The sequence below is a fragment of the Mesoplodon densirostris genome, chromosome 1, assembly GCF_025265405.1.
Source record: "Mesoplodon densirostris isolate mMesDen1 chromosome 1, mMesDen1 primary haplotype, whole genome shotgun sequence".
In the NCBI taxonomy this organism is placed as follows: domain Eukaryota; kingdom Metazoa; phylum Chordata; class Mammalia; order Artiodactyla; family Ziphiidae; genus Mesoplodon; species Mesoplodon densirostris.
This window is the reverse complement of record NC_082661.1, coordinates 42,214,241-42,234,648: the sequence shown is the minus strand read 5'-3', so window position 1 is coordinate 42,234,648 and position 20,408 is coordinate 42,214,241. Positions and strand designations below refer to the sequence as shown.

Sequence of the window (20,408 nt, the reverse complement as noted above, 5' to 3'; positions counted from 1 at the left end):
GCGGGCTTCTGTAGTTGTGGCTCGCAGGCTCTAGAGGGCAGGCTCAGTAGTTGTAGCGCACAGACTTAGTTGCTCCGTGGCATGTGATATCTTCCCAGACCAGGGCTTGAACCTGTGTCCCCTGCACTGGCAGGGGAATTCTTAACTGCTGTGCTACCAGGGAAGCCCCAGTACCTGAGTATTTCTGATGCAGGCAGCCTAATTGAAGGAATACTCATATTAGCAGGATTGTGAGATCAAGGTAAACATCATCAGACAGTTTGATGCTTTAGTAAACCACGATGCATTGGTTCCTGGTAATAATTTAGAAATTCTGCCAAGGATATTGGTCTTAATTAGAATGCTGGTGTGGAGACCAATAGCCATAAAAGAGATCAGAGAGTTCAATTCTGCAATAAAGATAGAAAAGAAATATGAATGGACAATAAATACTCTAAATAAACTCAATTTCATTAATAAACAGTGAAAAGCAACCTAAAACAATGTGAACTATTTTCATCCATTTGCTTGTTAAAAATTAAAGATTGGTGTTATCTACCACTATTAAAGATGCAAGGAATTCCCTCACAAACATTGATAGTAGGGATGTAATATGGCAGAGAGTATTCAAAGGCAATTAGCAATATCCATCAGCTGTTAAGTGAAAGATTTGTTTAAGGAAGACTTGTATATATGCAGAAAGGAATGTGTAAGAATGTTCAGCATTTCATTGTTTGGAAGAATGCAAAATTGGGAGCATATCATCAATGAAGAAGGAAATGATTAATAACCCAGGAACGTGTGTTCCATAGAAGAGTATAAAATCTTTATAGAATAATGTGGCAAGCATCCATATATTTCATTCTGAAAACTCTCCAAGACATATTTAGTGGATAAAAAAGAATTTGAAGCCAATTAATATAGAACTGTCCCATTTATTCAAGAAGGATGTATCTGAAACACAATAATTACAACTAGGCAAGTGGAAGGGTTTGGGGAAGGAGAAGGAAACCCTGAAGGAAGGCTTTCAACCTATATCCTTAAAAATTTTTTTACAATAAAATATATTCATGAATTAAAAGGAGGTAGAAGAAAATAAGCAACAAAGTTCAAAAATAAGCAGATTTTTAAATATAGCAAAGTCTCACTAATTTTTAGGAAGTGGGAGAGGTTTTCTATGGGGCATTGTTTTAAAAAATGTGTCTTACTCTTGATTTTTAGTAGTATCCCTTATAAACTAAGGTATAAGTTTAATAAATAAAATGAAGCATGTCAATAAAAAATTAAATCCATGGAAGATCAGATCTATATAAAAATGTATCATTATCAGAAAGAAAATTTTTACCTAGAGGAATTGTTGTTCAATTGCTTGCTTATAGATACAAAGCTAACAAGTTAACCTTCAACTATGAAAGTACTATGCTTTGTTGCGATATCATGGCTGCCTGTTAATTTTCTTTCTTTCAATTTGGTTTCTATTGCTATAATAGTGTTTATCCAATAAGTACTCTAAAAGAATAGCTCAGCCCAGAATTCTCATTTTATTAAAACCATTTGAAAACAATGCGTTTAGTCTGAATTCTTCTTGCTTTAAGAAATTCACAGATTTAAAAAAAAAAAAACAAAGAAAGAAAAAAGAAAACAAGTCACTCCAAATGCAGAAAGAAGTATCTAGGCCATTTCAGAATTACAAAGTCTTAGTTGGTAAAATCTGGATTAATGTGGTGCATCATTATTCCAAATTAAAGATCTGATTTTAAGTCATTGCTCATTCTCAGGAGAGAGACAAGCTTGTATTCTCATTATACAATCGCTGGTGGTTTTCACTTTCTAATATTATTTAGATTTAGAATTTGTTTGCATAACTGAATAAGCAGTAGTCAGATAATGTTCTGGCATCTTCTGCACTCTATGGTAATACACATCCATTTCCATTGTGCCGGGACCAAGTCCAGTCTACACTAAAAGTAAATGCAGTAACTGATAAAACACACTCAACAGGTTTACTAAGTTGACAATGCCCTCCTACTGTGTAGTTGCATTGTACATTTCATCACCAAATATTCATGAATGTGAGCTCAAAGATGACTGATTCGAGGTCAGCTCTGGAGAAAGATCCTGGAATAGTCATTTTGGAACTTTGCAGCATATGGAATCACCTGGGGAGATTTAAAAACTCCCAGTGGCTGAGCTTCACTCCATACCAATTATATCAGAAACTCCTTTGGTGGGACATGGGCCTCAGTAGTTTTTAAAGCGGCCCACATGATCTGAAAAGCAGCTAAAGCTGAGAACCAGCATCCTTGAGAATATTAAAGACTTTCAGAGCAGCAGTGCCTACAGCAAATCGGAGCAGCCAGAAGAAGTAGTAGAAGTAAGAGTGCAAGGTAAAAGGAGCCACAGACAGCATGTTGGATTAACAGGGCAGTTGGTGTTTTGTTTAAAAGAAAAAAACAAGATTTAGAGCCCTAAATGAAGGACCACAGTCGTTAAGACTTTGACACCTGTGCCTTTCATTGGAAATGAAATAATTAGAAGTTAGGCCACCTGTGTGTATTTTCCCCACCTCAAATGAGATCAAAGTTCAATTATTTAGAGACTAGAGTCCAAAGAATTAGAAGATACTAGAGATCAGCTTAAGCAGGTGGTTTACTCTTTTTCTGTTTTTGGTACTTAAACAACTTTCTGCATATTCTCTGTGCCTCTACAACAGGCCTGTGTCACCTGGCAGCCACTGAACAAAGCTTTCAGAGCAATGGAATATGTGTCTGCTCATCCATTTCAAAAAAGAAAGAAAGAAAGAAACATAAAAGGCCTTATGGCCGCAGTAGATGTTTAAATATGTGCTGTTGGAACACAAATTTCAGCCATTTTTAAGACCACAAGCTTTTCAGAAGTTTAACGGTTTTTAAATGTCTGTTTAGGCACGGAAACCACAGGCTTTGTTTATTCTGGTTTTGTTTTTTTGTGTGTTTGTGTTTGTGTGTGTGAAGGAAGAGCTGAGAGGTCTGAGGGAGCGGGGGACCAGAGGCAGCCTAGAAATATGTGCTCACCCCTGGACCCCAGTGAAGGAGCTTCTTTTTGTCAAAAAAGTGAGCAACCCCTAGCTTTTCCAGAAGCAGTGGAGGACAACCCCAGCCTCAGCAGAGGTCAAGAGAATGGTTTACATAATTCTTTCACTTTCCACTCTGTTAATGGCCACAACCTGATTTGGCTTGAGGAGTGATCAAGACATATTTAAATGAGCTGGGGGAAAATTCCACCAATGAAAAGACCTGTGACTTGGGAAGGGGAGGGAGGCGAGGTCTGGCCCAGCCAATCCAGCTTATCCTCGTGCCTTTCCCTCTTCCTCTCCACACCAGCTTTCTAGCCGCCAACTCACTCCTCTCCTTTTTCCACCTGCCCTTCTGGTGTTCCGATCCGGAGTCCCCGGAACCAGCCTCTGGCCCCCTAGATGTACGGCCGCAGGACCTTTGGTAAGTCTTTAAACATCAGTGGGCCTTGTCTTCTCTGTTTGTGCTCAGGGGAGGTGGACTCAGCTTTTTAGTGGCTGGCTGGGGTTTGGTCTAGAGGAAAGTGGAAAGTGGGGGAAGGCGCTTTATTTTCGCTATTATGAACTTACTTCAGTAATATCAGTAAACTAGTTTTTGGAAGCTAGTGATTTGTGATAACCAGTAGTGGCATTAGACATTGAGTGGACTCACGCCTTAGCTTCTGCCTTTGCATACGATTGACTGTGACTGAAAGCGTCAACCCGTCTCCTTCCTCCGCCTCATCCCAGGCCTTGGTGTCATATAACAGAGAGAACTTCTCAGGGATAGAGACCTTACTGTGAGTTTTCTGAGTCAGTATAAAAACTCTGGCATCAAGAACACCTTGTCAGGCTTCCCTGGTGGCGCAGTGGTTGCGAGTCCGCCTACCGAGGCAGGGGACACGGGTTCGTGCCCCGGTCCGGGAAGATCCCACATGCCGCGGAGCGGCTGGGCCCGTGAGCCATGGCCGCTGAGCTTGCGCTTCCGGAGCCTGTGCTCCGCAGTGGGAGAGGCCACAACAGTGAGAGGCCCGCGTATCGCAAAAAAAAAAAAAAAAAAAAAAAAAAAAAAAAAAAAAGAACGCCTTGTGTAGTTTAAGGAGCCTTTGTTTCTGTCTTGGGCTTCTTGCCTAAAATGAGGCTCAGGTGGGTTTGGACTCCCTGTTTTAAAATTTTGCTGAAAATGACTGCGGTCTGGTTTTATAGCTCATTAAAAAATTTTTTTAAACTAAATTTGGTGTCTTTGCTATTAAGGGACAACTATAGACTGAAGCTCTTTTGGTTTAAGAAACATCGAGTGATAGCATGGATTCAGTCTTATTATCTGTGTTCAAATCTCTTAAGCAGTTCGTGCAAGTTTTGGTTAATCCAGATGAATCTAGTTGAAAAAAGTGGCCTGTCATCACCCAAGAAACAAACGTTTTAATAGAATCAATCAGTGATCACTATAGTTATAAATTCTGAAGCCTGAAGTTAAGCTGACAAGTCTTCCCTTTCCTCCCCACCTGCTCCTTTCCCATTTTCTTTCAACTGAAAGTTAACATTAATTTCAGGTGTACGACATAATGATTTGATATTTGTATATATTATTACAAAAATTATTACAATAAGTCAACATCCATCATCACACAGTTACAAAGTTTTTTCTTTTGATGAGCCCTTTTAAGATCTACTCTCAGCAGCTTTCAAATACACTATACAGTATTATTAAGTGTAGTCACCATCCTGTATGTTATGTCCCTATGACTTATTTATTTTATAGCTCAAAGTTTGTTCTTTTAACCCCCTTTATTTGTTATGCCCTTCCCCTGCCCAACTCCTGCCTCTGGCAACCACTGATCTGTTCCCTGTATCCTTGAGTTTTTTTGCTTTATTTTTTAGATTCCACATATAAGTGAGTTCACAGGGTATTTCTTTCTCTGACATATTTCACATAGCATAATGCCCTCAAGGTTCATGCATGTTGTCACAAATGGCAAAATTTCATTCTTTTTTTATGGCTGAATAATACTCTGTGTGTGTGTGTGTGTGTGCACACCACATTTTCTTTATCCATTTATCAATTGATAGATACTTAAGTTGCTTTTATAGCTTGGCTCTTGTAAATAAAGTTGCAATGAACATGGGGGCGCATATGTCTTTGAGTTAGTGTTTTCATTTTCTTCAGATAAATCCCCAGAAATGGAATTGCTAGGTTTTGTGATAGTTGTTTTAAGTTTTTTGAGGAACCTCCATACTCTTTTCTATAGTGTCTGCACCAGTTTATATTCACACTGACTGGTGTATAAGATTTCCCTTTTCTCCTGGCCAACACTTGGTCTTTGTTTTCTTTTTTGATATAGCCATTCTGACAGCTGTGAAGTGATAGCTCATTGTGGTTTTGATTTGCATTTCCCTGATGATTAGTGATGTTGAGCATATTTTCCCTTATTAGTCTCTTGTGATCCTTTGTATTTCAGTGGTATCAGTTGTAATATCTCCTCTTTCATTTCAGATTTTTAAGTCCTTTTTTTTTGGTGAGTCTAGCTAAAGGTTTGCCAACTATCTTTTAAAAAAACAGCTTAGTTTCACTGATATTTTTAAATTGTCTTTTTAATCTCTGGTTTAGAAACAACTGATTTTTGAACTGCCTTCTATGCTTTGGAAAGAATATTTTGTGAAGTCGACACACAGTGATATTAATAACAGTGTTAATGTGTGTGTTCCCTGTAAGGCCATAAATTTCTCAGTTACAAGATCATTTAACTGGTACTTCAGTACAGCTTGCTATGATGGATGTCTTCAGCTAATAAATCGTGTCATGTTAAACTCACTTTAATCCCCACTTTTCAACTAATACAGAGTTATAATTCAAGCTGCTCAATTCAGCTGTGTTTTGAAGAGTAGGGAAGGGCGGGATTAAAAAATCCATATATTATTCTTACTCCTTTTCAACTTTCCCATTTGGTAATAAACTTACTTTCAAAGCTTCTGTTGGAATTGGTCCCAGTTTCAGGTCTTGACACATAGGATATGAAAGATTCCCAAGTTAAGAAATGCCCGAAGTATTCTCACTCCTAGCTGCAATCCTTTGCAGGCAAGCTTAGGTCTAAAATTCAGGTCTAAATTCCAGTTTCAGAGTTAACATGGCATTCTACAAATCTATTTCAACATTAGGGTGGAAACATCAATACTTCTGCTACTTTGTCTGAAGAGGAAAAACTAATAATAATGGTTCCCAAACCTGTCCCCATTAGAATCACCTGTCAAAATTCCAAAACTGATGTCACACCTCAGACCAATCAATCACAGTCTCTGGGGGAAGTGTCACGGGCATTTGTAATTCTTAAAGCTTTCCAGGGTGATCCCAATGTGAAGGAAATAATTGGGAACCACTGATTAATGGCACCCACAGAATTTGTTTTAATGTATTTGGGGCTATTGTCTGAGTTTCAATCCAGGTGTTGAATCTATCATTCTATCTTACTTGAAAGATAGATTCTTTAATAATGAAAATATCTGTTTTATGGTCAGATTACAGGAACAAGTGAGGCCAGAGGGATCTCTGTGGTTACTTTGTCTCAATGAATGTGAATTACAACAGAAAGTAAAATTTCTTTTTATGAAAGCCAGAAAAAGTCAAGCCATTCATCAGGTTCTTCTCAAAACCATCTAATCATTATACAAGCAAAGTACATGAGACTACTTTACGACAGAAGAAATTATTAATGCGTATTTTAATGCTTTGTGATTAATTCCTGGTTTTGATCAGATTATATTTCTGTAATATAAGTCCCAAAACAATGACAAATAATGTAAATCAAAAGTAATTTTTGTCTAAATTTGATTTAATTATTAGTTAATTATGAGTTAATAATTTTATTTGAGTTAACTTTAATTACCTAATTCTTTGTAATTAGGTAATTAAAACTCTTAGTTAATGCTCTTAAATAGTCCTATTATAGAAAAAAATGATATAGTTACTGAACCTTTTGGTATATTTATGTACATTACAAATAATAGACATCCATTAAGGGGAAAGAGCACAGGAGTTTGTTGATTCATTCAACAAGGCCTTAATGAATAAGTACTATGGAGTAAGCCCTGAACTGGGTGCTGTGGGTAGAAAGATGAGCAGGATCCTTGTACTCATGAAGTCTACAGTTTAATGAGGAAGAAATCCACTTTAATAAATAAATATAAAAACAGCTTATTAGCATTGTCATAAGAGCTATGCAAAAGAACTTATGAGAGAACATGGAACATCTGACTTGGCCTGTAATAAATGGTGGGACAAGGAAGGCTTCCCTGAGAAGGAAGCTGGGACTTCATGAGACAAAATGGGTATTACAAGAAACTGGGGGTGACTCCAGTGAAGGGTTTTCATTTTTGTTTGTTTGTTTCTGTCATCCAAGTTTGAAATTCAGTAAAAGTGAGTTTTCTCAAAGGAGTGTCTGCAAACATACAAAGTTAACTCTGACACTTAAAAAAAAAAAATTAAAGTTAGCATTTTTATCACCATTGACATAAAGTGGCCTTTGGGACCATAAGCGTCCAGCTCTCAGTCATCACTCTGCCACTTCCTAGCTGTGCGACGTTAAGGACATCAGTTTACCTCTCAGCATCTCCTTGTCTCATTGCCTTGTTGATATAGTGAACATGTATATACAGCTGCTAGGGTTGCTGAGTGAACACATGAAATGATATAATACCCAAGTTCAAGTACTGGTGTATGAGTGCTCAACCAATAGCTCCGTTCTTTCCACTTGATTATTCTGTTCAAAGTAATTTTGATTAAAGGACATGTAGCAGTGGGTTCCAAAATTAGATGTACAATATCAGTCAATGGAAGGGCTTTAAAAAATGCATAGATCTAATACCAAGAGACATTGATTCAGTAGCTCTTGTAAGGGGCCCAGTTATCTGTAGTTTTAAAAATATCTCAGGTGTTTCAGATGGTGAGCTGAGTTTAGAAACCACTTACCTAAGAAAGCTATAAAATGATCATCCCTTTTGAAATGTAATGAGGAGCATATATAGGGCTAAAATTCAATACCTTGACTTCTAATTGAATCTAAACTGGCTTGGAAAATCCCTTCCTGATGGCACAAGACACAGCACCATCATGATGTAATTATAGCATCCTGAATTAACAAGTGGGCTGAAATAGTTTTCATACAAGGACACACTGATAACTCTTCCACATTGGAGTCAATGAACAGTTGTAGAAGAACAACCACTTATTACTCTCGTACTTGTGTCAGGCACTATCCTAAGACCTAAAGCTATGCAAAAATTCAACCCTGACTCCAGGTTCTACCTCAAAGCTGTGAGTTCGTCAATTTCGTGCTCTAAGAAAAACAATCACTTAAACACTGAACTTAGGTATTTGTGTGTGTGTGTGTGTGCGTGCACATGTGTGAGCTATTTTTAGCTCTTTAGGATGAATCCGTGATATAATTATACCAGATTTTTTCTTCTTCTGGACGTTGAAACCACTCAGCCCTCATCTGTTAATAAATAACTACATTTATGGTTATCATTTGCTGTCACCACACAAGGTATAATTTGAAGGATGGACTTAAAGGAAAAGCAACTGTAAACAGAATGCAAGAACAACTTTTGTGAAATAGTACACATTGTGTGTAGGTGGTTTGAAACTGGACTTAAGTGCAAGGATTTTACCATAATGTAATTATATTACTGTGTAGAAAGCATTCTCTTAGATGGGAGAAATAGCATAAAAATCTAACAGTGCCTAAACTTTTCTGGTAATTCATTAAACTATTTCTCCACTCAAGAAAGATTATAATTTTTAACTTTAAAGCAGTTTTACAGTTTTATTAGTTTAACCTTTGACTCCTTTTTTCTTTCATTTAAACACACAAGAAAGACCATATAGGTTATTACATTCAAATATATATTTAAGTAGAATTTCAAAAAACTTTTTCAATTCAGAAACTTGAGGTACTGTATGTTCTAAGTCACCAGATAAATCTTTAGCTTATTTTAAATATACTATTAAATAGCTTAAGGGATACAGAAACTTTAGACGGTTGAATACCCAACCCTATTGGTAGTGGTTAAGAGCCTAAAGTTTGGAGCAGACTTTCTGATTTCAAATTCTGACTGTAACTTAGTAGCTTTATGACCTCAGGTCAACACCTTAAGCTTTCTTAATTTCTGTTTCCTCATCTTTAAAATAGGAGTAATAAACATACCTCCCTCATAAAGGTACTGTGAGAATGAAATAAATATATGTGGAACACTTAAATTAGTCTTTGGGACCTGAAAGATGCTCTCAAAAGTTTCCATCATGATCATTTCCTGCCAGTTGTATTGCTTAGTTGGGAGGAGGTTTTATTTGTGCAGTCCCCAGTTATGAAAAAGTAAAAATATTAATTGAATTCCTACTGCTGGTCAAGCACAACGGTGCATGCTTTCACATTCTCATATAAATGCTAACAGTATGGATTCCTTTGTACCCCACAGTTTCATGCACTTATCGTTTATCAGACCAATGACAGAATGGTAGCGTTTTGGAGAACAAAGGGAAGGAAGGAGGAAGGTAAAACTGCGTATTAAAGTAAAACAAAACCCCCTAAATCTCAGTGGCATATCACAAAGTTTATTTCTTGCTCATGCAAGTGGAGGATGGGGGCAGGGCAATTTGCTCCTGCTACTGTTTAGAAATGCAGGCCGACAGTGGCTCTTCCACTGAATTGCAAGGCTGACATTATCTCCCCAGAGATCCGCAGATGGAGGAGAAGCTAGTGCAGTGTCTCCAGGCAAACATCCCGTTGGCCAAGGTCAGTCACATGGCTGCAAAGAAGGCTGGTAAACGTGCTTAGGAGGAAAGGAAAACTGATTTGGTGAATAGATTACAGTTTCAGACACAAGGTCTGAAAGGAAAGGTCTGGGAGGATGCAGCTGCAAAAAAAAAAAATGTTAGGTAATCAGAATGGAAAATACAAGTAAGACATTGTGAGTCTTATGGAAAGAGTAAGGGAATAGATGAGAAAGGATGGATGAAAACTATGGAGATAGGAATAGGGTTTCTTAAAGGGACAGGGATGATGTGAGCGACAAGGAGAAAGTTGCTGAATGAAGTGTTAATATAAGAAAACCATTGGCTAGTTTCTGAATTTTGCCAAAAAGTGACCCATCCTTAGAAAAGTGGAAGTTCTAGCTTTTTTACTTGTTTTAAACGTGTTCTGCAATATGCTGACTGAGTGTCAGACATAGCACTTAGTCCCACTTGATCAAAAAGATAATCAAGACTGGTAATAAAACTGTGAAATGTGCAGAGATCTCTGAATAAAGAATTTCCATCTTCTTTGTTGTCTCTAGCTTTCTGTTTAGGCTAGTTATAAAATCCAGTCCCCCTGCCTGTAAGATTAATTTATAATTTTACTGAAATTTGTACAAATATTCCTATTTTTCTTATTATTCCTTCATTCAACAAATACTTGGTTTCTTCTCTATACCAGATAAGGTTCTCCCAGTCAGTATTCCTTGAATGGAAAAGAATTTGGTCCTTAAGGGGAGGATATTCTTTTCTGTACTTTCTGGGAAATTCAGGAAGGAGAAACTCTGCACTGCCAGTAACTTCCCTAATCAGAATGGGGTTCATCAAGATATCTGCTTAATATGTCCAAAAGTTTATGAGGAGAACGCAAGTTTTAGTTTAGATTTTCTGCTAATAGTAATATCTTGCCTGATTGTTATAGAAAAATGGAAAACAATGAAAAGAATGGTTAAATAGTTCTCACAATCCTATCTTCCAGATATGGCCATCTAGACTAACATATCTGATGTAACTCTGATAATATTATGTATGTTCTGTAATATGATTTTTTAAAACATTCTCACATGAAGAATTAGGAACATTTCTCCAGATAAGTTTGATGATTGCAGAATATTTTGGGGACATATCATAATTTATCTGAACAGTTCTCTCATTGGATACAATTCATTTTTAATTTGTGCTATTATGTCACTGCAGATGAATTTTTCTAGACACTCATGATTCTGTTCTTAAAATTTCTGAAAATTAAAATGCTGCATCAAAGAATTTTCAGATTTTAGAAACACTTGCCAAATTGCCTTTCAGAAAGGTAAAGCAAATTGCAGTTCCTACCAGTGGTGTATGAGTGTCCTGTTTTCTGCCCCTCTGCCGAGACTAATTATTACCATTTCCTTTTAATTTGAACTTCAGAATCTCACAGTTATTTGAAATGTTACAAAAGTATCACTCTTTTAAAAAGTAAATTTTGCTCATCAGGATAAAGTTAGTGTGAAAGACTGAAGTATAACATGGTGTTATCATGCTCAGACATGCTTCATGTCTTCTGCCAATTTTACTGTTATTAGAATTTGTTTAATAGTTTATAATTGCAGGGGGTCGATTATCACTGGCCTTCAAATGTAATTTTACATTTATAATAGAGACTGTCATGATTTTAATTTATAACTTCTTTGGCAAAAAAAAATCCATGATTTGTGAAAGCTGTGTATTAATTACATCAGTCAAAAACAGAATTGTCTCAAATATAATTTATTTACCTTCAACTCCATGTAATATAACAACTCGTGCTGGAAATGAAGTAATAGTATTCTTATTTTGTAACTTTTTTTGGCAAAATAATCACCACGACTTGAAAAGACAGTCTAGTAATCTTTTAAGACAAAGTATGTCTCAAACATATTGCCTTCAGCTCCACTTTCACCTAATATGGTAACTGTTGCTGAAAATGAAGAGTTTTTACCTTTCTTCTTTCCTTTATAACAAATTAAAAAAAAAATCAGCAAAGTCATACTTCTCCCAGGTACCCCACATACTAGCCACAGTGGATCATTGCACTTTTAAAAAAATACAGTATGTATTTTTATTTTTTGTAGCTTTTTAATGTGGCTCACATTGCTTCCTCTGCCTCCAATACCCTTTCTTTTCTTTGTGAGCTCCTTCTCATTCTTTTTTTTTTTTTTTTTTTTTTTTTTTTTGCGCAGTACGCGGGCCTCTCACTGTTGTGACCTCTCCCGTTGCGGAGCACAGGCTCCGGAGGCGCAGGCTCAGCGGCCATGGTTCACAGGCCCAGCCGCTCTGTGGCATGTGGGATCTTCCCAGACCGGGGCACGAACCAGCATCCCCTGCATCGGCAGGCCGACTCCCAACCACTGCTCCACCAGGGAAGCCCTCCTTCTCATTCTTTAAAACTATATGTGGTAGATGTGACACGTGGTGCCTGTTCCTGCACACTCCTCATAGAACTACCAAAGTTCCTTCCTATGAAAGGTGGACTGGACATAGTCAGCCGTGTTTGTATTGTAGGATCTGGGTAACCAAGCTAGCCAAGTGCACCAGAGGTGAACACCTGAACAAAGCTGCACTAATCAAAACACTTGCCGAGGAATCTGGAATAGTTGCTGAGAGGCTAAGAAGTTTGCTGAGCAGAGCTGAACCTGAAGGTCACTTTTACTGGGGACAGAATATATGCCACTTTGTCAAGCCTTAGATGTGTGAAAATTACAGTACAGCAGAAATCATTAGCAAGCTATGAAGCCAGTCTGCAGAATGGTTTCCGTACTGATTTTCATAAGAGGTAGCATTCCAATCCATGTATCCTTTTTTACTTTCTCTAGTTTAAGTGATTTCTCTTCCTTGAAATAAAAGGGCCTTGAAAAGAAGACAGTTCAAATACCATTGCTTCCCTGAAGCTTTAACAGAGCACCTATAGACCGATTTAATTACTTTTAATCTGTTGTTAGGTATTCGTATATATGATACAATATCTTATCATTACTTATGTTTTTTCAATAGTGAACACCTAAAATTGAGTGCTTACTATAAACTACACATAATGCTGTGTTATTATAATGTATGCATGATTCTCACATCAACCCTCTAAAGTTGGCATTCACTCCATATTATTAATGAGGCTCTATCCTTTGCCCAACATCATTAGTGGAAGAAGAGGGAGCCATGATTCCATCCCAAGTCTATCTGATTACAGGTGCTATGTCTCAAACCACTATATTAAACCAACCCCCAGCACTAATAGTTGTTTGTCATCTCTTGCTAAATGGTGAGTTACTTGAAGTTAGCATATTATGTACGTTGTTTCAGATGTTAGGATAGTACCTATTGAATACCAAAGGCTCAATACACGTTAATTGAATTAAAATTATCTAGCATTATCCAGATTGTAGTCTCTGATTATTTTTTTAAATGTGTTTGTTTTATTTTATTTATTTATTTTTGGTTGTGTTGGTTCTTCGTTGTTGCTGCACGCAGGCTTTCTCTAGTTGCGGTGAGCGGGGGCTACCGTTCCTTGCAGTGCGTGGGCTTCTTATTGTGGTGGCCCCTCCTGCTGTGGAGTATGGGCTCTAGGTGTATGGACTTCAGTAGTTGTGGCACGTGGGCTCAGCAGTTGTGGCTCACAGGCTCTAGAGTTCAGGCTCAGTAGTTGTGGCACACGGTCCCAGTTACTCCGTGGCATGTGGGATCCTCCCGGACCAAGGCTCGAACCCGTGCCCCCTGCATTGGCAGGCAGGCTCCTAACTACTGTGCCACCAGGGAAGTCCATAGTCTCTGATTATTGATTTGACTGTTTCTAAGCAGTTAACATTAGAACAAACATAAAGGCCCACATATATACACACATTTGTACAACATCAGATACCTTAATTATGGAGATTCTTTATTTTCTGTTTCTTCAGTGTGGAGATAAATAATGTATTTATTTTATATTTTGGTATTGTACTCAGTAGTAATTTAGAAAGTATGAAAATTGTAATATAGAACTCAGTGGAACACATTTTACAAACCTAATGGTAGCATCATCCATTTCTCTTCAAGACTATAAAAAAAAGGCAGTAACATGATAGATGATACAGTCAGTGAAGGAAATTTTAATGATTTTATCTGAAATTTTCATAAGTGACAATGAGTCCTAATTTGGCCATGCAATAGAAATACTGAAACTGATACAATTTCTAACTGTATAATTATGTTACTAATTCCATGATTGAATTAATGCAATTTGATTTACCATGGGAAAAGTCCGTAAAGTGTTTTGATCTGCTGAAATATGAACAGTCATATTTAGGCTGCATGTCTGTATTTTTCTTTTAAACAGTATATTCCCATCTTCATTCCTATCAGTAGATTTCAGGTTAAACAAAATTTGAAATATTTAACTCCTAGCGAAACAAGAAAAAAGGGATGGGGAAATGACTTGTTTGTAACTTTATTTAATAATTATTTTAAAATCAAAGGAATTAGAACAAGTCTACTTTTTTTAACATCTTTATTGAAGTATAATTGCTTTACAATGGTGTGTTCGTTTCTGCTGTATAACAAAGTGAATCAGCTATACATATACATACATCTCCATATCTCCTCCCTCTTGCATCTCCCTCCCACCCTCCCTATCCCACCCCTCTAGGTGGACACAAAGCACCGAGTTGATATCCCTGTGCTATGCAGCTGCTTCCCACTAGCTATCTATTTTACATTTGGTAGTGTATATATGTCCATGCCACTCTCACTTTGTCACAGCTTACCCTTCCCCCTCCCCATGTCCTCAAGTCCATTCTCTATGTCTGTGTCTTTATTCCTGTTCTGCCCCTATGTTCTTCAGAACCACTGTTTTTTTTTTTTTTTTAGATTCCATATATATATGTTAGCACACAGTATTTGTTTTTCTCTTTCTGACTTACTTCACTCTGTATGGCAGACTCTAGGTCCATCCACCTCACTACAAATAACTCAATTTCACTTCTTTTTATGGCTGAGTAATATTCCGTTGTATATATGTGCCACATCTTCTTTATTCATTCATCCGATGATGGACACTTAGGTTGCTTCCATGTCCTGGCTATTGTAAATAGAGCTGCAATGAACATTTTGGTACCTGACTCTTTTTGAATTATGGTTTTCTCAGGGTATATGCCCAGTAGCGGGATTGCTGGGTCATATGGTAGCTCTATTTTTAGGTTTTAAGGAATATCCATATTGTTCTCCATAGTGGCTGTATCAATTTACATTCCCACCAACAGTGCAAGAGGGTTCCCTTTTCTCCACACCCTCTCCAGGCTTTATTGTTTGTAGATTTTTTGATGATGGCCATTCTGACTGGTGTGAGGTGATACCTCATTGTAGTTTTGATTTGCATTTCTCTAATGATTAATGATGTTGAGCATCCTTTCATGTGTTTGTTGGCAATCTGTATATCTTCTTTGGAGAAATGTCTATTTAGATCTTCTGCCCATTTTTGGATTGGATTGTTTTTTTTTTTTTTGATATTGAGCTGCATGAGCTGCTTGTATATTTTGGAGATTAATCCTAACAAGTCTACCTTTAACTGAATGCTACAGATTACTATTTACTGTAAAATTGATAGGATAAACCTCTTTCCTCTTCCTCTTTTGACACAATTTAGCAAGAGTTTAATCATCACTAGATCAGTGATAAACAGACATCTTGTCATGTTGCCCATGCCACCCCTTATGAGTAGCTACAGCAAGCATGCTTTTTATATTTGGATTTTCCTACAAAAATGAGTCATTATCTTATCCTCCAACTATATCAGCACATGAAGACACACACAGAATCTATACTGATGGCACAATATTTGTTATAACAAAAACACTGGCAACAGTTTAAATGTCTCTCAATAATGACTCTTTAAATTACAGTATAGCCATTCCAACATACTACACTCTTTAAGGCAACCATTAAAAGGAATGAGATACCTCTCTATATATTACACAGAATAATCTGCAAGGATGTAAAATAAAAAGTGCAAGGTACAGGGCAGTGTATAGAGTATGCTACCATTTGATAAAATGCTTTGTGAATGCATTCCCAAGTTCATGTATTTTCCATTCAAATAAATTGTTTAAAAGTAAAATAATATTCAAGTTTCAGGAGCCACTATCTAAAATGTTTGAGATTCCTTAAATGATCCTCTTTTGATTTTGTATTGTACCTGACTTCCATCTTCCAGCCTCCATTACTAGCTAATAAAGTAACTACAGTTTTTTTTATATTCTTTTTTTCACCTTTATAAATGTGCAGAATTTCTTTTTGATATCTCTTCCTAAGTCCTCAGCTGGATAGGAAGAAGAGTCATCCCCCCTTGGTTGGTTTCTCATTCTCCCATCTGCGTCATGCAATGGGCTGCAAGGAGGGCTAGAACCAGGGCTGATGTGCTAACATATGCAGAGGTGGAGCATCTCTGGTCACGGCCAGTTCCGGCATAAATGAAGGAATCCCACAGCCAAGGCCCTTTAAGTGATTCCTCCTCTCCCCTCCTGAAACAGAGGCCCTTCTTTCTTCTTTTCGAAAAAAGGGTTTCCTGTTTCCTCTCCTCTGTTGTGCTTTATTGGAGATGGCAGGCCTTAGAACTGGCCTTCCTGGCACATCAGCAAACTAGCACATGTAGAAAAAGAAAGTTTCTCCAGGGTGAGGAAGCCGAAACTTCCAAACAAAAGGAATGTAACAGCAGACATCCTGCCATTTCCCTTCTCAGGGAAGAACCAACCAACTCTTGTGTCCTGTTGGCAAAACTCCTTGAAATTGAACCACTTCCGGGAATACAAAAACAACAAACATTCTAGGACATCTGTGTTATTTAAGGAAACTTTTTAGACAATTTATCAGTCACTGTCCTCTGGAGTCCCTTAAACCCAGCATTTTGTGGTTTTGATGTAGATGTTTGAATATTACAGGATAAGTGTAAACTGGGACATTTGCTCTCTCCTTCCCCGGTATCAGATTTGTCAGTATCAAAGTTGGCAAAACACAAAGCCAGTTTAGACTTCATTTCTACGGGTTTTCTTTTAAACAATATACCCCTATCCTCTTCCAATGAACAGATTTCTGGTTGAGCAAAAACTGAAATATTCAGTTCATCTATCAAGAGAATCAAAGAACGAAATGAGAGGATTTGTGATTTTTAGGTAATAATTATTTAAAAATCAAAGTAATTGGAACCAAGTCTTCCTGGCATGAAGTAGTATTTAAGATACTTCAAATTGACTAATTTGGTACAAAATCTGCATGTATTTGTCAACTGTATTTACACACGTGCAAACACACACACATAACAGCCCTCTAAGATCACACTGCCAAAATTTATTTATACTTGTAATATTTCATGGTATTAAAAGTTAAATTTTATTTCAAGGACTATCACAGCCTAGAGATAAATATAATCTAAGCACTGAGAGAGTACATTTTGGAAAATAAGCTAATATTTTCATGATAAATCTTACATACCTATCACTTGTCATTCCAAAAGCTCCTTACATTCTAGATTCCAGAATTAAAAGGGGAAAGGGTTTTGCATTTAAGAAGTATAAGCTGAAAGTATTTATTTCAATTCAATATGGAATAGGCTGAAAGTATTTATTTCAATATAGAGTATTTATCAGAATCAAGATAACAATGTATACAAACATTTACATAACAAAAGGAACAATAGACAATGCAGCACGTTTAGAAAAATAATTAAAAGTTTTGTTGCATTTACAGGTAAGTGCCACACTGAAAATTTACAACACAGTAATTTACTGCAATCAATGACAGGGGAGTTCCACAAAGAAACAAAGCTCTTACACTCCAGATTTTCAGAAGGTATTATTGGAATGCTTAACTGTAACCACAGAATTTGTACATCCTTAAGGATTGAGCTCACAAAAGTCACAAACAGTTTTCATAGCATATATTATGTAAATGGAATCCACTGTGTTCAGACAGCTGGCTTAGTGTCTCTGACAGGTGTGAAGCCTAGAAGAATTACTGGCTTGATGCTGATCTTTCTGTATCTGGCAAGACAGACCTTCTCCACAGTAACAACGCTGGAATATCTCCAGCCCGTGAGAGCCTTTTCTCCTGTGCTTGGTGCACACTTGACCTTCTTTGAGAACAGGTTTACAGATCTTGGACCAGAAATGTCTAGCACAACACAACCCTGTAGCACAGTCTGATGATCGGAGACAGACAGAACCTTCTTGTCCTAGGAAGACAATAGCAAAAGTACACGGTCACTGCTAAGCCTGTGTTATTTCATTAAGGTGATCCGAAAGACACTTCTGATGTGCTAACAAAAAAGAATGAGTCTTTAGATACTTTAACCTACCTTTGGTATGATACATTTTTGAAGACAGTGTAGTTCTTCTGGAGTACCCATCCAAGGTGCTGTGATCATTACCAAAGCTTTCAATAATGGTTTCCTCAATTTCTCCTCGATTGAAATGATTGTGATCAGAAGGCATACATATTCCTAAGGAAACAGGAGATAGTGATTAACTCCTGAGCTGTAATTTGTTACTGCTAATAGCTGTGACAGTGGCAGTCTGTTATGCCTGCACCAATTTGAGATACCTCACTGTAGTGAGGTTAATTTAAACACAAGCCAAACTTCCTTCCAAGTGTTAAAGCAAACCTCCCCAGAAGGACAGAAGCAGCAGTCTGTACACTGTGCACTCACATGTAACATCCCCAATCTAGCCACTTAAAATACTTTCCCACTAACTGTGGTAGTGGCAGTGAAATTTCTGCCCATTTTAATATCACCCTTGGGGTAAGAAAAATAAAATCAGTCACTTAAAAAATTGTTTTTAAAAATAACTTCTCTGCCCTTGGTGCTATATAGGTACTGCCAGATTAAGTTAAGCAAATGCAATGCCTGCTGCCTGGAAGATTACACTCTTTACCACCAGTTACTTTACTGTATAATTTCTATATTACAGAGATTTAGTTCACCCGGAGTATTACTGGGTCCTAAGGAGGATCGCCACCCTTAAGTTTATTTCTGGAGACTTCTTTGGCTGAGTCTACCTCTTTGAGACATTAAACTTTTGTGGATCTGTGGTTGGGGGGAGGAGTACTTATTTTAAGGTAGCAGGAGGCAGAGAAGGATGGAGAAGCCAGGATGTGAGGGCATCAAGATCTCCTTTAAGAACGGCCAGCACAGATAAATCACTCTGTCTTCTGACTGACAATAGTTTGAACAGGGGTCTTGAGGGAGAGGCTAGTCTGGCAGAGCTGTGAGAGGCACCGTAAGAAAAATGGAAAAGGCAACTAAACGCCCAGTCTGGTTTCCTTGGTCTCTGTATAATTCCACCTCCCTCCCCATCTTCTTTCTCAAATGGTATGAAGGCTCTCTCTAGACAAATTTTTATGGAAGGGCCCACTCTGAGGTAAGACGTCGTGTTAAGTTATCGAGGGCCACAAAGGGAGATAAGGAGCTCCAATATCTCTGTACGTCTCTTTGCTCCCTGGTTAAACACTAACCTGGAACCTCCTCCTCCTCAGGGGAACCTCGCACGCTGAACTCCCATTTGCAGGTGGTGCCACAGCGTTCTCAGAGCTGAGAGCATTGTCTCCCAACTGTAGGCGCACAAGCGCGGGATGGTTTGAGTCCGAAAGGAAGCTACCCGACTCACCATTTTTGCAGTAATTCCCAGGGCAGCACATAGCGTGACGCATGCAGCGTTTTCGGCGCTTCCTGCAGGAGAGGCAGATTTGCGCGCCCGCACCCGCTCCGCGGGTGGAACTCGCGCAGTACTCATCGGTGCTGCACTCCTCGTCCTCGGCGCACGGGTACGGCTGCGGGAAGGGGGCCAGGAGAGGGTGAGGCACCTGGGCAGCCAGGTACCACACTCCTGGACTCATCACAGTCCCTTTCTGTCCACCTCTCCAAAAGCTGCTGCCGCCCACTGCTCCCAAAGGCAGAGTTTCCAAATGCGCCTTGAACTGCACACGGCACGTTCCACGCCCTCCTCCCCCAATAAGACCCCTTCAGGGTCACAGCGTCCCCAGGTCCCCAAGGCCCTTCTCACCTGGTAGTTGTCAATGGTCTGGTACTTGTTGCCGCCGTCGAACAGAATTCCTGGAGCAGCGCTGACTGCGAAGCCTGGGTGCCCGGCAGCGCCGCCCAGCGGTGGGGGCAGGTTCTTGATGGCGTTGGAATTGAGAAGAACCGAGTTCAAGGTGGCACTGACTCCGAACAGAGAGTGACCGCAAAGAGCCGCAGCTACTAGGGTAACCAACACCCGGGCAGCACCCACTGTGCCCAGAGCCGTCATCTCAGAAGGACTCAAGGGAGACAAAGAGAAAGGAGGAATGTCGCTTTGCAAGCCTGGTCCCCACGAAGCTGTGCTGGCGCAGCTGCAGAGTCAGGGTTCCGAGAGCCTCCACCGGTCCCAGAGTCCTGACTGCGGGGCTCTGTTCCGCCACCGCCACCGCGGCTGCCTTTATACTGTGGGCTGTGAGCATTCCGGCCCCTCGGGGGGGAGACAACAAAGCCGGGTTGGGATTTCAAAGCGTTGGGAGGGGCTGGAAGGGGGTGTGTTTGTGTACATGAAGGGGAGCCTTTGACACTCTTCACCCCGCCCCTCCCTTGCGCAG

At 38.8% G+C, this 20,408-nt stretch overlaps 1 protein-coding gene across 1 annotated transcript; it reads right to left on the bottom strand.

Annotated features, from left to right (window-relative positions):
* Window positions 1-17,758: 17,758 nt before the first annotated feature.
* Window positions 17,759-20,086, bottom strand: DKK1 (dickkopf WNT signaling pathway inhibitor 1). Its single transcript, XM_060117269.1, has 4 exons — window positions 19,841-20,086; window positions 19,445-19,607; window positions 18,136-18,279; window positions 17,759-18,012 (listed from the first exon to the last, which is right to left on the bottom strand). Exons 1-4 carry the CDS (start codon window positions 20,084-20,086, stop codon window positions 17,759-17,761), a joined length of 807 nt encoding a protein of 268 aa, XP_059973252.1.
* Between the last annotated feature and the right edge of the window lie 322 nt (window positions 20,087-20,408).

Bases quoted from the DNA above. Each gene is read 5' to 3' on its own strand.
- DKK1 (XM_060117269.1), bottom strand. From the start codon at position 20,086: ATGACGGCTCTGGGCACAGTGGGTGCTGCCCGGGTGTTGGTTACCCTA. The intron at 19,608-19,840 runs GTGAGAAGGGCC...CCCTTCCCGCAG, and splicing joins AGACCATTGACAACTACCAG to CCGTACCCGTGCGCCGAGGA. The intron at 18,280-19,444 runs GTGAGTCGGGTA...CTGTTTCCTTAG, and splicing joins TGGGAATTACTGCAAAAATG to GAATATGTATGCCTTCTGAT.